Source organism: Oncorhynchus gorbuscha, linkage group LG14, assembly GCF_021184085.1.
Source record: "Oncorhynchus gorbuscha isolate QuinsamMale2020 ecotype Even-year linkage group LG14, OgorEven_v1.0, whole genome shotgun sequence".
NCBI lineage: Eukaryota > Metazoa > Chordata > Actinopteri > Salmoniformes > Salmonidae > Oncorhynchus > Oncorhynchus gorbuscha.
This window is the reverse complement of record NC_060186.1, coordinates 33,877,742-33,890,584: the sequence shown is the minus strand read 5'-3', so window position 1 is coordinate 33,890,584 and position 12,843 is coordinate 33,877,742. Positions and strand designations below refer to the sequence as shown.

Here is a 12,843-nt window from a genome sequence, read left to right as displayed (position 1 = left end):
AGCTGGGACCGAGAGACTGAAAAACAGATTCTATCTCAAGGCCATCAGACTGTTAAACAGTAATTAATAATAATAATTAATAATAATTTTGCACGCCCAATTTTTCAGTTTTTGATTTGTTAAAAAAGTTTGAAATATCCAATAAATGTCGTTCCACTTCATGATTGTGTCCCACTTGTTGTTGTTTCTTCACAAAAAAATACAGTTTTATATCTTTATGTTTGAAGCCTGAAATGTGGCAAAAGTTTGCAAAGTTCAAGGGGGCCGAATACTTTCGCAAGGCACTGTATCTTTATCTACATATTCTTTATCCCTTTACACTTGTGTCTATAAGGTAGTAGTTTTGGAATTGTTAGCTAGATTACTGGTTGGTTATTACTGCTTATTGTCAGAACTAGAAGCACAAGCATTTCGCTCCACTCGCATTAACATCTGCTAACCATGTGTATGTGACAAATACAATTTGATTTGATTTGAAACCCCTGACCCCCTCCAATTTGCATACCGCCCAAACAGATCCACAGATGATGCAATCTATGTTGCACTCCACACTGCCCTTTCACACCTGCACAAAAGGAACTCTTATGTGAGAATGCAATTCATTGACTACAGCTCAGCGTTCAACACCATAGTACCCTCAAAGCTCATTCCCGGGACCACCCATACGTAGAATGTATGCACACATGACTGTAAGTCGCTTTGGATAAAAGCGTCTGCTAAATGGCATATATATATATATATATATCTCTAAGCTAAGGATCATGGGACTAAACACCTCCCTCTGCAACTGGATCTTGGACTTCCTGACGGGCTGCCCCCAGGTGGTGAGGGTAGTTAGAATGGTCAGGGACGACTCTAACACCATCACTAAGTTTGCAGACGACACAACAGCGGTAGGCCTGATCACAGACAACAACGAGACAGCCTATAGGGAGGAGGTCAGGGACCTGGCCACGTGGTGCCAGAATAACAATCTATCACTCAACATAGCCAAGACTAAGGAGATGATTGTGTACTACAGGAAAAGGAGGACCGAGCACGCACCCATTCTCATCAACGGGGCTGTAGTGGAGCAGGTTGAGAGCTTCAAGTTCCTCTGTGTCCATATCAACAACAAACTAGAATGGTCCAAACACACCAAGACAGTCGTGAAGAGGGCACAACAAAACCTATTCCCCCTCAGGAAACTAAAAGGATTTGCCATGGGTCCTGAGATCCTCAGAAGGTCCTACAGCTGCAACATCGATATATATTAACGTGCAAACTACCTCTATTGGGCCGACCAACCAGTGCTCCCGCACGTTGGCTAACCGGGCTATCTGCATTGTGTCCCGCCATCCACCACCCGCCGACTCATCTTTTATGCAAATATTACTTTGTTCATCATATATGCATAGTTACTTTAACCATATCTACATGTACATACTTCCTCAATCAGCCTGACTGACAGGTGTCTGTATGTAGCCTCGCTACTGTATATAGCCTGTCTTTTTACTGTTGTTTTATTTCTTTACATACCTATTGTTCACCTAACACTTTTTTTGCACTATTGGTTAGAGCCTGTAAGTAAGCATTTCACTGTAAGATCTACACCTGTTGTATTCGGCGCACGTGACAAATAAACTTTGATTTAATGTGTAAATATTTGTATGAACATAACAAGATTTAACAACTGAAACAAACTGAACAGGTTCCACAGACATGTGACTAACATAAATTGAATAATATGTCCCTGAACAAAGGGGGTCAACATTACAGAAAAGTAACAGTCAGTATCTGGTTTGGCCACCAGTTACATTAAGTACTGCAGTGCATCTTCTCCTCATGGACTATACTAGATGTGCCTGTTCTTGCTGTGAGATGTTACCCCACTCTTCCACCAAGAGTTCCCAGACATTTCTGGGGGGAATGGCCCTAGCCCTCACCCTCTGATCAAACAGGTCCCAGACGTGCTCAATGGGATTGAGATCCGGGCTCCTCGCTGGCCACGGCAGAACACTGACATTCCTGTTTTGCAGGAAATCACGCAAATAACGAGCTGTATGGCTGGTGGCAAAGTCACGCTGGAGGGTCATGTCAGGATGATCCTGCAGGAAGGGTACCACATGAGGGAGGAGGATGTCTTTCCCTGTAACGCACAGCATTGAGATTGCCTGAAATGACAAGCTCAGTCTGATGATGCTGTGACACATCACACCAGACCATGACGGACCCTCCACCTTCAAATCGATCCCGCTCCAGAGTACAGGCCTCAGTGTAACGCTCATTCCTTCGAAGATAAACACAAATCCGACCATCACTCCTGGTAAGACAAAACCGTGACTCGTCAGAGAAGAGCACTTTTTGCCAGTCCTGTCTGGTCCAGCGACGATGAGTTTGTGCCCATAGGCAACACTGTTGCCGGTGATGTCTGGTGAGGTCCTGCCTTACAACAGGCCTACATGCCCTCAGTCCAGCCACTCTCAGCACTGATGGAGGGATTGTGCGTTCCTGGTGTAACTCGGGCAGTTGTTGTTGCCATCTGTCCCGCAGGTGTGATGTTCCGATGTACCAATCCTGTGCAGATGTTGTTACACGTGATCTGCCACTGCGAAGATGATCAGCTGTCCGTCCTGTAGCGCTGTCTTAGGCGTCTCACATTACGGACATTGCAATTTATTGCCCTGGCCACATCTGCAGTTCTCATGCCTCCTTGTAGCATGCCTAAAGGCACGTTCACGCAGATGAGCAAGGACCCTGGGCAGAAAGGCCTCTTTAGTGTCCTAAGTTTTCATATCTGTGACCTTAATTGCCTACCGTCTGTAAGCTGTTAAGTGTCTTAATGACCGTTCCACAGGTGCATGTTCATTACATGTTTTATGGTTCATTGAACAAGCATGGGAAACAGTGTTTAAACCCTTTACATTGATGATCTGTGAAGTTATTTGGATTTTTACGATTTATCTTTGAAAGACAGGGTCCTGAAAAAGTGATGTTTCTTTTTTTGCTGAGTTTATGAATGTGCAATAAATGTTATTCAAAGATTAGATTCCACGTGGTTTTTGCTGTTAACACATTGGGGGAAAGATCCGATAGGCCAATACATTGGAATCGTACTGCCTTCATAAATACATTCATATTTCGCTGCTAAACACTTTGTTTCCCCCCCCCAAAATGTATTGCCGACACACAATACAAATTTCAACATCAAAAACAGTTGGCATGTAGGGAAGGAGGTTGGAATGCACTCAAAAAAGGGCGTGGAATGGGGAATCTTCAATATATAATGCATCATAATTGACAGTTATTCACAAATACAGTTAGGTCGTGTGTGTAACACAGTGCTCTATCGTCTCCTAGTGAGAGCGTGTCATAAAAAATGAACTCTTTAGTGTCTCCAACTGTACTTTGCAAAGATAAAAATCCTAGAACCTCTGGCTATGAGTTTGGGGAGAAGGTAAACAATACCTCGACATGTCCTGTTGTCAGAATGCAGCAGGTAGCCATAGCGACAGGAGCAGTAGTAGCCACCGATGTAGTTGTGGCAGAAATGGTCACAGGCCAGATCTTCATCGTTCCTGTCCCTACACTCATCCACATCTAGAGAGAAAGAGAGAAAGAGGGAGACTTTTTACTCAAGCCCTGCACTAACATACCTGATTCAACTAATCACCTAACCATTGATTAGCTGTGTTAAAATAGAATACAAATGAACTTTTATTAACTATTATATCATATTGGCCCTGGGCTAGAACAAAAGCCTGAACAACCCATGGGTCTAGCCTGGCCCAGTATTGAAGAACACTGATTAACAATGTTAGATGGTTCCTCACCCTAAAACTAGTCTATGGGTCATAAAAGACTGTCACCCATGGTCCGGTTTCCTTTAAACAGCCACCACCATCTTCAGCTAACTTTAGCGACCATTAGCTAACAATGAATGGAAGTGACAGTACAGGCCGCTCACCGACAGCGCTGTAGTGGGACTCGAAGCCCAAGAAGCGTTCCTCATTGGAGAAGTCGGACCGGAAGGAGACACTGAAGGAGCTCCGAGGGGAGCTGATGACCTGCTCTCCTGGGACCTGCTCTGTGTCACTGTCCTCGCGCCCACAGAACACTGCCAGCTCCTCTCCATTAGCCTCCACCTGCAGAGAAAGAGTAGAATGGACGTGTGAGCACAAAGTCACATACAGCTGCACATATGCAGATACACACAAAAATATGTAGGCCTACAGTACATGGCATTGACATGAATTGACACCTTTATCAGCTATTGACTTGATTTTCTCATGTAAAGCTTTTCATAAATCGCATTTCAGGTTAATGTTGGAATGTTTTAATGGAATGTTTTTGTTGAGGTTTTCTAATGATTTACCGATAAAATGGCCTTTTTGTCCACTAATTAATCCATTCCAAATATCTCCCCCGTTTCTCACCATGTCTGTCTGTCTGTCTGTCTGTCTGTCTGTCTGTCTGTCTGTCTGTCTGTCTGTCTGTCTGTCTGTCTGTCTGTCTGTCTGCCTGCCTGCCTGCCTGCCTGCCTGCCTGCCTGCCTGCCTGCCTGCCTGCCTGCCTGCCTGCCTGCCTGCCTGCCTGCCTGCCTGCCTGCCTGCCTGCCTGCCTGCCTGCCTGCCTGCCTGCCTGCCTGCCTGCCTGCCTGCCTGCCTGCCTGCCTGCCTGCCTGCCTGCCTGCCTGCCTGCCTGCCTGCCTGCCTGCCTGCCTGCCTGCCTGCCTGCCTGCCTGCCTGCCTGCCTGCCTGCCTGCCTGCCTGCCTGCCTGCCTGCCTGCCTGCCTGCCTGCCTGCCTGCCTGCCTGCCTGCCTGCCTGCCTGCCTGCCTGCCTGCCTGCCTGCCTGCCTGCCTGCCTGCCTGCCTGCCTGCCTGCCTGCCTGCCTGCCTGCCTGCCTGCCTGCCTGCCTGCCTGCCTGCCTGCCTGCCTGCCTGCCTGCCTGCCTGCCTGCCTGCCTGCCTGCCTGCCTGCCTGCCTGCCTGCCTGCCTGTCTGTCTGTCTGGTGAAACTGATGTACGCATAAACACTTTTTAGAACACCAGTCTTATCTGGGTCTCTGATAGCATGTTTACACTGAGTGTGTCATTGAACGTTCGGTTAACCACAGCTACAACAGAGCAGCATGTGGGAGATTAAGAGACACTTTTGTATAGCCACACTGGCCACAGTCCCAATACCACACAACACTAGAACATTTCTACAACTACAAGCAAAGAAAAAATCACAATTATACCACAGATATTATAAAGCACTTCTCGTGTGCTTATTCACTCCGATGTAAACGTGCAAGCATACATTCACAAACACACAGGCACACACATTCACAGATCAGCATCAGACATATACAGTACATCTTGTAGTGTTATGTATGCGAGCGTCCGAGTGTGTGTGTATGCACAAGGATCACTATGCATTCTGCACCCCAGGGGGTGGGGGTCTGGACAAGGTGGTGGAATTCAAGCAGACGCCTCACAATGGAACTTATTGATGAGCTGTGAATTCTGCATTTCTGCATTTTTGAACGGAGCATGCTTATCTAAGATGGTGAGGAAGTTACTTTTAAAGAATGACCAGGCATCCTCAACTGACGGGATGAGGTCAATATCCTTCCAGGATACCCGGGCCAGGTCAAATAGAAAGGCCTGCTCACAGAAGTGTTTTAGGGAGCGTTTGACAGTGATTAGGGGTGGTCGTTTGACTGTGGACCCGTAGCGGATACAGGCAATGAGGCAGTGATCGCTGGGATCCTGATTGAAGACAGCGGAGGTGTATTTGGAGGGCCAGTTGGTCAGGATAACGTCTATGAGGGTGCCCTTGTTTACAGATTTAGGGTTGTACCTGGTGGGTTCCTTGATGATTTGTGTGAGATTGAGGGCATCTACCTTAGATTGTAGAACTGCCGGGGTGAGCAAATAACACCATCGGCAGGACACCAGCACCCTGACCTGCCCCCCACACACACACACACACACGCTCAACATTGGTGTAACTTGTTTACCCCCAGCGGGAGATTGGCTCTGCAGAAGAATTATCCATACAATTTGCAACTCTCTCTCAGCTATTTTCTGGTTCTCATAGGGGATGTAATGACACTCTGGTTGTGTTCCAATTCTCTACCCTTCACTTCCTTATGCATTGAAAAGCATTTGATTGGTGCTTCTTGAAAATGTTCTTTCCTCCAAGAAAACATTAGACAGTGGTTGAAGTACTGTACTGCAAACAGGTAAGTATTTTGTGCAAATGGGAAATATGATGACACCCTTCATAAAAACATAAGATGCTGCCATTTGTCGTTACCGAGAAGAACAAAAACAAAGGAATTTATTTCCTATATATTTCATTTTTATAACCATTGCAGAATAAATTCCTCACCTTTTCTGGCAGTGATGGGTTCATATTTCTGAGGTAGCCATACAACAAATTACCATACGCATCTCTCATTTCATTGGGGCTATGTAAATACAGTGCCTTCAGAAAGTATTCATACCCCTTGACTTATTCCACATTGTGATGTGTTACAGCCTGAACTCAAAATGGATTAAATATAAAAACAAACCTCACCTATTTACATACAATACCCCATAATGAAAAAGTGAAATCATGTTTTTAGAAATGGTTGTAAATGTATTGAAAATTAAATACAGCGATTTGCACACCTGGATTGTACAATATTTGCCCATTATTCTTTACAGAATTATTCAATCTGTCAAATTGATTGTTTGTTATTGCTAGACAACCATTTTCAAGTTTTGCCACAGGATTTTCAAGCAGATTTAAGTAAAAACTGTAACTTGGCCACTTGGGAAGATTCTTCATGGTAAGCAACTCCACTGTAAATGTGGCCTTGTGATTTAGGTTATTGTTCTGCTGAAGGTGAATTCATCTCCTAGTGTCTGGTGGAAAACAGACTTAAATAGGTTTTCCTCTAGGATTTTGCCTCTGCTCCATTACGTTTATTTTTTTAATACTGAAAAATTCCACAGTCCTTAATGATTGCAATCATACCCATAACAGGATTCAGCCACCACTATGCTTGAAAATATGGAAAGTGGTATTCAGTAATGTGTTGTATTGGATTTGCACCAAACATACCACTTTCTATTTCAGAACATTTACATTTACATTTAAGTCATTTAGCAGACGCTCTTATCCAGAGCGACTTACAAAAAAGTAAATTGCTGTGCCACATTTTTTGCAGTATTACTTGAGTGCCTTGTTGGAATATTTTTGTTCTGTACTGGCTTCCTTTTCACTCTGTCAATTAGGTTAGTATGGTGATGTAACAACACCGAACAAAAATATAAGCGCAACATGTTTAATGAGCTGAAAAAACATATCCCAGAAATGTTCCATACTCACAAAAAGCTTATTTCTCTAAAACTTATGCAAAGATTTTTACATCCCTGTTAATGTGCATTTCTCTTTTTCAAGATAATCCATCCACCTGGCAAGTGTGACATATCAAGAAGCTGATTAAACAGCCTGAGGCATATTGCACAGCCTGAGACATATTGCACAGGTGCACCTTTAATTGGGGACAATAAAAGGCCACTCTAAAATGTGCAATTGTCACACAACACAATGTCATAGATGTTTCAAGATGAGGGAGCATGCAATTGATATTCCGACTACACGAATGTCCACCAGAGCTGTTTCCAGATAATTAAATGATCATTTCTCTACTATAAGACGCATCCAACATCGTTTTAGAGAAGTTGACAGTTTGTCCAACTGACCTCGCAACTGCAGACCACATGTAAACACACCTCCACATCTGGATTCTTGAAATTAATGAAATTGTGGGTTTTCACCACCAAAGAATTTATGCAAACTGTCAGAAACCATCTCAGGGAAGCTCATCTGCGTGCTTGTTGTCCTCACCAGGGTCTTGACCTGACTGCAGTTTGGCATCCTAACTGACTTTAGTGGGAAAATGCTCATCTTCGATGATGACTGGCCCGCTGGAGAAGTGTGCTCTTCACGGATGTATCCCGGTTTCAACTGTACCTGGCAGATGGCAGACAGTGTGTATAGCATCGTATCGGCGAGCAGTTTGCTGATGCAACATTGTGAACAGAGTGGTGGTGTGGTTATCGTATGGGCAGGCATAAGCTACGGACAACGAACACAATTGATCTATAGCAATTTGAACGCACAGAGATACCATGACGAGATGCTGAGGCCCATTGTGTCATTCACCTGCCGCCATCACCTCATATTTCAGTATGATAATGTACCGCCTCATGTCTCAAGGATCTGTACACAATTCCTGGAAGCTGAAAATGTCACAGTTCTTCCATGCCCTGCATTCAGAAATGCACCAGAAATGTCACCCATTGAGCACGTTTGGGATGCTCTGGATCGATGTGTACGAAAGGTTGTTCCCGCCAATATCCAGCAACTTCACACAGCCATTGATGAGGAGTGGAACAACATTCCACAGGTCACAATCAACATCTTGATCAACTCTATGCGAAGGAGACATGTCGCGCTGCATGACATAAATGGTGGTCACACCAGATACGGACTAATTTTCTGATCCACGCCCCTACCTATTTTATAGGGTATCTAACCAACAGAGCAATATCTGTATTCCCAGTCATGTGAAGTCCATAGATTAGGGCCTAATTAGTTTATTTCAATTGACTGATTTTCTTATATGAACTGAAATGTAGTAAAATCTTTTAAATTGTTATTTTGCATTTATATTTTTGTTCAATGTTAATCCATCTTCAGTTTTCTATCACAGACATTAAACTCTGAGCTGTTTTAAAGTCACCATTGGCCTCACGGTGAAATCCCAAAGCAGTTTCCTTCCTCTCCGGCAACTGAGTTAGAAAGGACACCTGTAGATTTGAAGTGACTTGGTGTATTGATACACCAATCCAAAGTGTAATTAATAACTTCACCATGCTAAAAAGGGATATTCGATGCCTGCTTTTTGTATATTTACCCATCTACTAATAGGTGCCCTTCTTTGCAAGGGATTGTAAAAACTCCAGTCTTTGTGGTTGAATCTGTGTTTGAAATTCACTACTTGACTGAGGGACCTTACATATGATTTTATTTGTAGGGTACAGAGATGAGGTAGTCATTCATAAATCATGGTAAACATTATTATTGCACACAGTGTGAGTCTATGCAACATAATTTGACTTGTTAAGCACATTTCTACTTCTGAACCCATTTAGGATTGCTATAACAAAGAGGTTTATTACTCATTACAGCTTTACATTTTTTATTAACTTGTTTAAAAAAATTAAAACAATTCCACTTTGACATTATGTGTTATTGTTTGTAGGCCAGTGACCCCAAATATTCTAAATGTAATCAATTTTAAATTCAGGCTGTAACAGAACAAAATGTTAAAAAGTCACGGGGTGTGAATGATCCCATAGGCAGTGCATCAAGAAAGTGTTTATTTAACTTAGATGTATGTATGTTACTACTCTACTGTAATTTTAATTTGTTTTGAGTAGCCTAGGCAATGTTTCAGAACTTGCGGGCAGTCCAGCATATTCAGGCTGGGGAAAAAGTAAATGTAAAACATGTTTTCAGTCAAACGTTGTGCTGACAGAATGTGCCATTGTTTTCTATTTCAGAATCCATAAATTACTGAATACTTTTTAAAAACATTCTGCAAACACAGTAGATAGACTGGTAGTATGTAAAATATTTGACAGTACATGTAGGCTACAGTATTGCTGTGCAATAGGAGCGCAACATCATAAACCCATTTAATCTCTGAGTCTATACCAAGACAGGACATAAAAACACAAAATTCTATAGATAAACAAAATATCAAAACAATTCATTGTTTGCATATAAATGTGGGCTGTAGTCTACTTTTAAATGGTTTCCAATATACAATCAATCTTGAAGAATGTGTGGACAGGGTAGGTAACAACACATCTGCCATGCTGATCCTCAACATGGGGGCCCCCTCAGGAGTGCGTGCTCAGTCCTCTCCTGTACTCCCTGTTCACCCATGACTGCATGGCCAGGCACGACTTCAACACCATCCTTAAGTTTGCCGACGACACAACAGTGACAACAATGAGACAGCCTATAGGGAGGAGGTCAGAGAACTGGCCGTGTGGAGCCAGGATAACAACCTCTCCCTTAACATGATCAAGACAAAGGAGATTGTGGACTACAGGAAAAGGAGGACCGAGCACGCCCCCATTCTCATCAACAGGGCTATAGTGGAGCACATTGAGAGAGTCAAGTTCCTTGGTGTCCACATCACCAACAAACCATCATGGTCCAAACACACCAAGACAGTCGTGAAGAGGGCACAACAATGCCTATTCCCCCTCAGGAGACTGAAAAGATTTGCCATGGGTACTCAGATCCTCAAAAAGTTATACAGCTGGTATGGCAACTGCTCAGCGCCCGACCGCAAGGCACTACAGAGGGTAGTGCGTACGGCCAGTACATAACTGGGGCCAAGCTTCCTTTTCTCAAAAGTGCATTGTTGGTTAAGGGCTGTAAGTAAGCATTTAACTTTAAGGTCGACACCCAATGTATTCGGCGTATGTGACATACAATTGGAGTTGACAGGCACTTGCTATGTTTAGTTTGAAAAGGTCACTGCAAAATATCGAAACATTCTGCCCACACCTACAGAAATGTGATTAAATATGCCATTGCTCTTTCTTTTACAAACTGCCGTGGCCTAATTCCAATATTGCCAAATTACACAGGAAATAAAGGGTGCTATAGTGACTACAAAAGGCGAATGGAGTGCATTTTCCAGGTGGAGTTAATGCACACAGTTTTACGACAGATCATAAAGTATACAAGAGCACACTTCGGGGAGTGTTCATGAGCACATTTTGGGAAAAGGGTAGAATAGGATCATGGCCGAAGATACTGTGTCAGACACAGCAGAGGACAGGAGCATTTCCCCCGAATGCTTTGCTGCAATAAGAGCACTCCACACTACAGTTCCATGCTGCTTGTGATGTTGCCATGCTAAACCCTGTTCAGAATTCCAACCATTCTGGCATAACTCTGGTTCCTAGAAATCAAGAGATGGGTCGGGTACCAAAGCCTGGCAAACCAACCCGAACTGGCACCAGCTCCGACCAGGCTCCCGTGCCAGTGCCGCCTGGCACATCATCCATTATCATTCTCTTCACTGGCATAGCATATTACACTGGCCCATGCTGGCACACTGACATCTTTGGCTGGCTAAACCCATGCACCTTCTCAGGGACAAACTAATGCCAAATAGTTTGGCAATATGCCAGGGTCTATTGTGCCAGGCAGGCAAATCTATTACAAAAAAAGCTCTTCCAAGAATAAAAATGTTTGTCATGAGAGTTGAATTTTAATTTACATTCCTAATTGAATTGACTGAACTAAATCCAGGTGGGACATGTGAAATGTGTCCCTTTTCGAGGCATTTTCTCCGTGTGAATGGCTGGCCACACACATACGCAGTCACGATTCACTTACCTTGACATAGTCGTACTCACAGAGGTAGGAGGGTTCTAGGTCGAAGTGCAGGAAGTAAAGTCTGATTTGGAACCCGTCGGGAACGCTTATGTTCCAGCGGACCTCGGACTCTTTAGGGTAGGGTTCTGGAAAGTTCGGGGAGTTGATCGTGCCATACATGTCACTCAGACAAATTACCTGAGCTCCAGCGGGGACCATGGACAGTAGGTCTAACAGGAACGGTAATACTCTGGAGAGAGAGGTATTATGATAAATCTATCTTTATCGACATTTTATAATAAAAACGAATTGTCACAATGGAAAGTAAATCGCAACTCAAATGACTATGACATAGATGGAAAAACTTTCGTTTTTGGGTATATTTTTCTTAAAGGTTATTTCTGATCGTTTCCCCCAACAAAATGTGTATCCTAGTTTTAAGACTAAAGTAGGCTAAATCACAAAGCTCGTTCGATACAGCAATTTTAAATTCACAACCCCCCCCCCATGCAGCGACAGAATAAGCAGTTATTCATTTAAAACAAACCACAACAATAACAATCCCATAAACATTTTAGGTTATTGCTACTGTGGGTTACAGAGGACAATTTGAAAAGTATATACTAGCCTACACCTACCCCATCATTGCCGAAGTTGCAGCCATGATACGCTTACTGTGCGAAACAGCTGAGCTTCTTTGAACAAGACATCCCTGCACAAACACGAACACACTTCCCCAACCAGTGTGCACGTCATTTCTACCAACCGCACGCGCAACATTCAGAATGGGATCAGCTGGAGATTGGGACAACACGGCAGTTGTGTAACCAATATTCCACTTCCAGCAGAGGCAGTAGTCTATTGCTTTAAATAAGACTATACATCTTCCTTCAAATACGATTGCATTTACAAGATTCCAGGGTGGAAGGACCTGCATTGTTTTTGTTTTGCTTTATCTTCGATGTCTAGTATTTGCACTGGCTTTGTTTGGATAGTATATATTTGTGATGACTGGATTAATCCAGGATTTTAGGCACCATTGTTTTAGCCCGTTGACCTAAAGCCTATAAATTACCTTAGGCAGCTAACACAAGTCTGCAGGTCTCAGGCTTAACTGTAGATGACATCCACTTCTGTTGCAAAAGTTTCAAGGACTCAGTTGACTTGGCATTGTATCCTCTTCATTTTTACCCTATCACTCTACCCCGCTTTTCTCTCTCACACAAACATACTTGTGAGGCAAACATCTATGTCATATTAATATTCAATAGATGTCAAACCGAGGAAACCTGACTGAAATAGGGAGGGACTTTCTGAACTGGGGATTTAAAAAAATACCTACTGGCTACATCTGTCTGCTAATACAGGACTAGTAAAGGCCCAGTGCACTACTTTTGAGAAGAAATAAATAA

At 43.4% G+C, this 12,843-nt stretch overlaps 1 protein-coding gene across 1 annotated transcript in view; it reads right to left on the bottom strand.

The window, feature by feature from the left end:
• The window catches only part of masp1 (MBL associated serine protease 1), a 93,891-nt gene extending 81,663 nt beyond the window's left edge, over nucleotides 1-12,228 (bottom strand). The window contains exons 1-4 of the mRNA XM_046297842.1: nucleotides 12,070-12,228; nucleotides 11,453-11,681; nucleotides 3,947-4,124; nucleotides 3,448-3,579 (exon numbers count right to left, since the gene is read on the bottom strand). Of these exons, the coding sequence (XP_046153798.1) occupies nucleotides 3,448-3,579; nucleotides 3,947-4,124; nucleotides 11,453-11,681; nucleotides 12,070-12,095 (565 nt within the window). The 5' untranslated portion in view covers nucleotides 12,096-12,228. The remainder of the gene's footprint in view (nucleotides 1-3,447; nucleotides 3,580-3,946; nucleotides 4,125-11,452; nucleotides 11,682-12,069) is intronic.
• Between the last annotated feature and the right edge of the window lie 615 nt (nucleotides 12,229-12,843).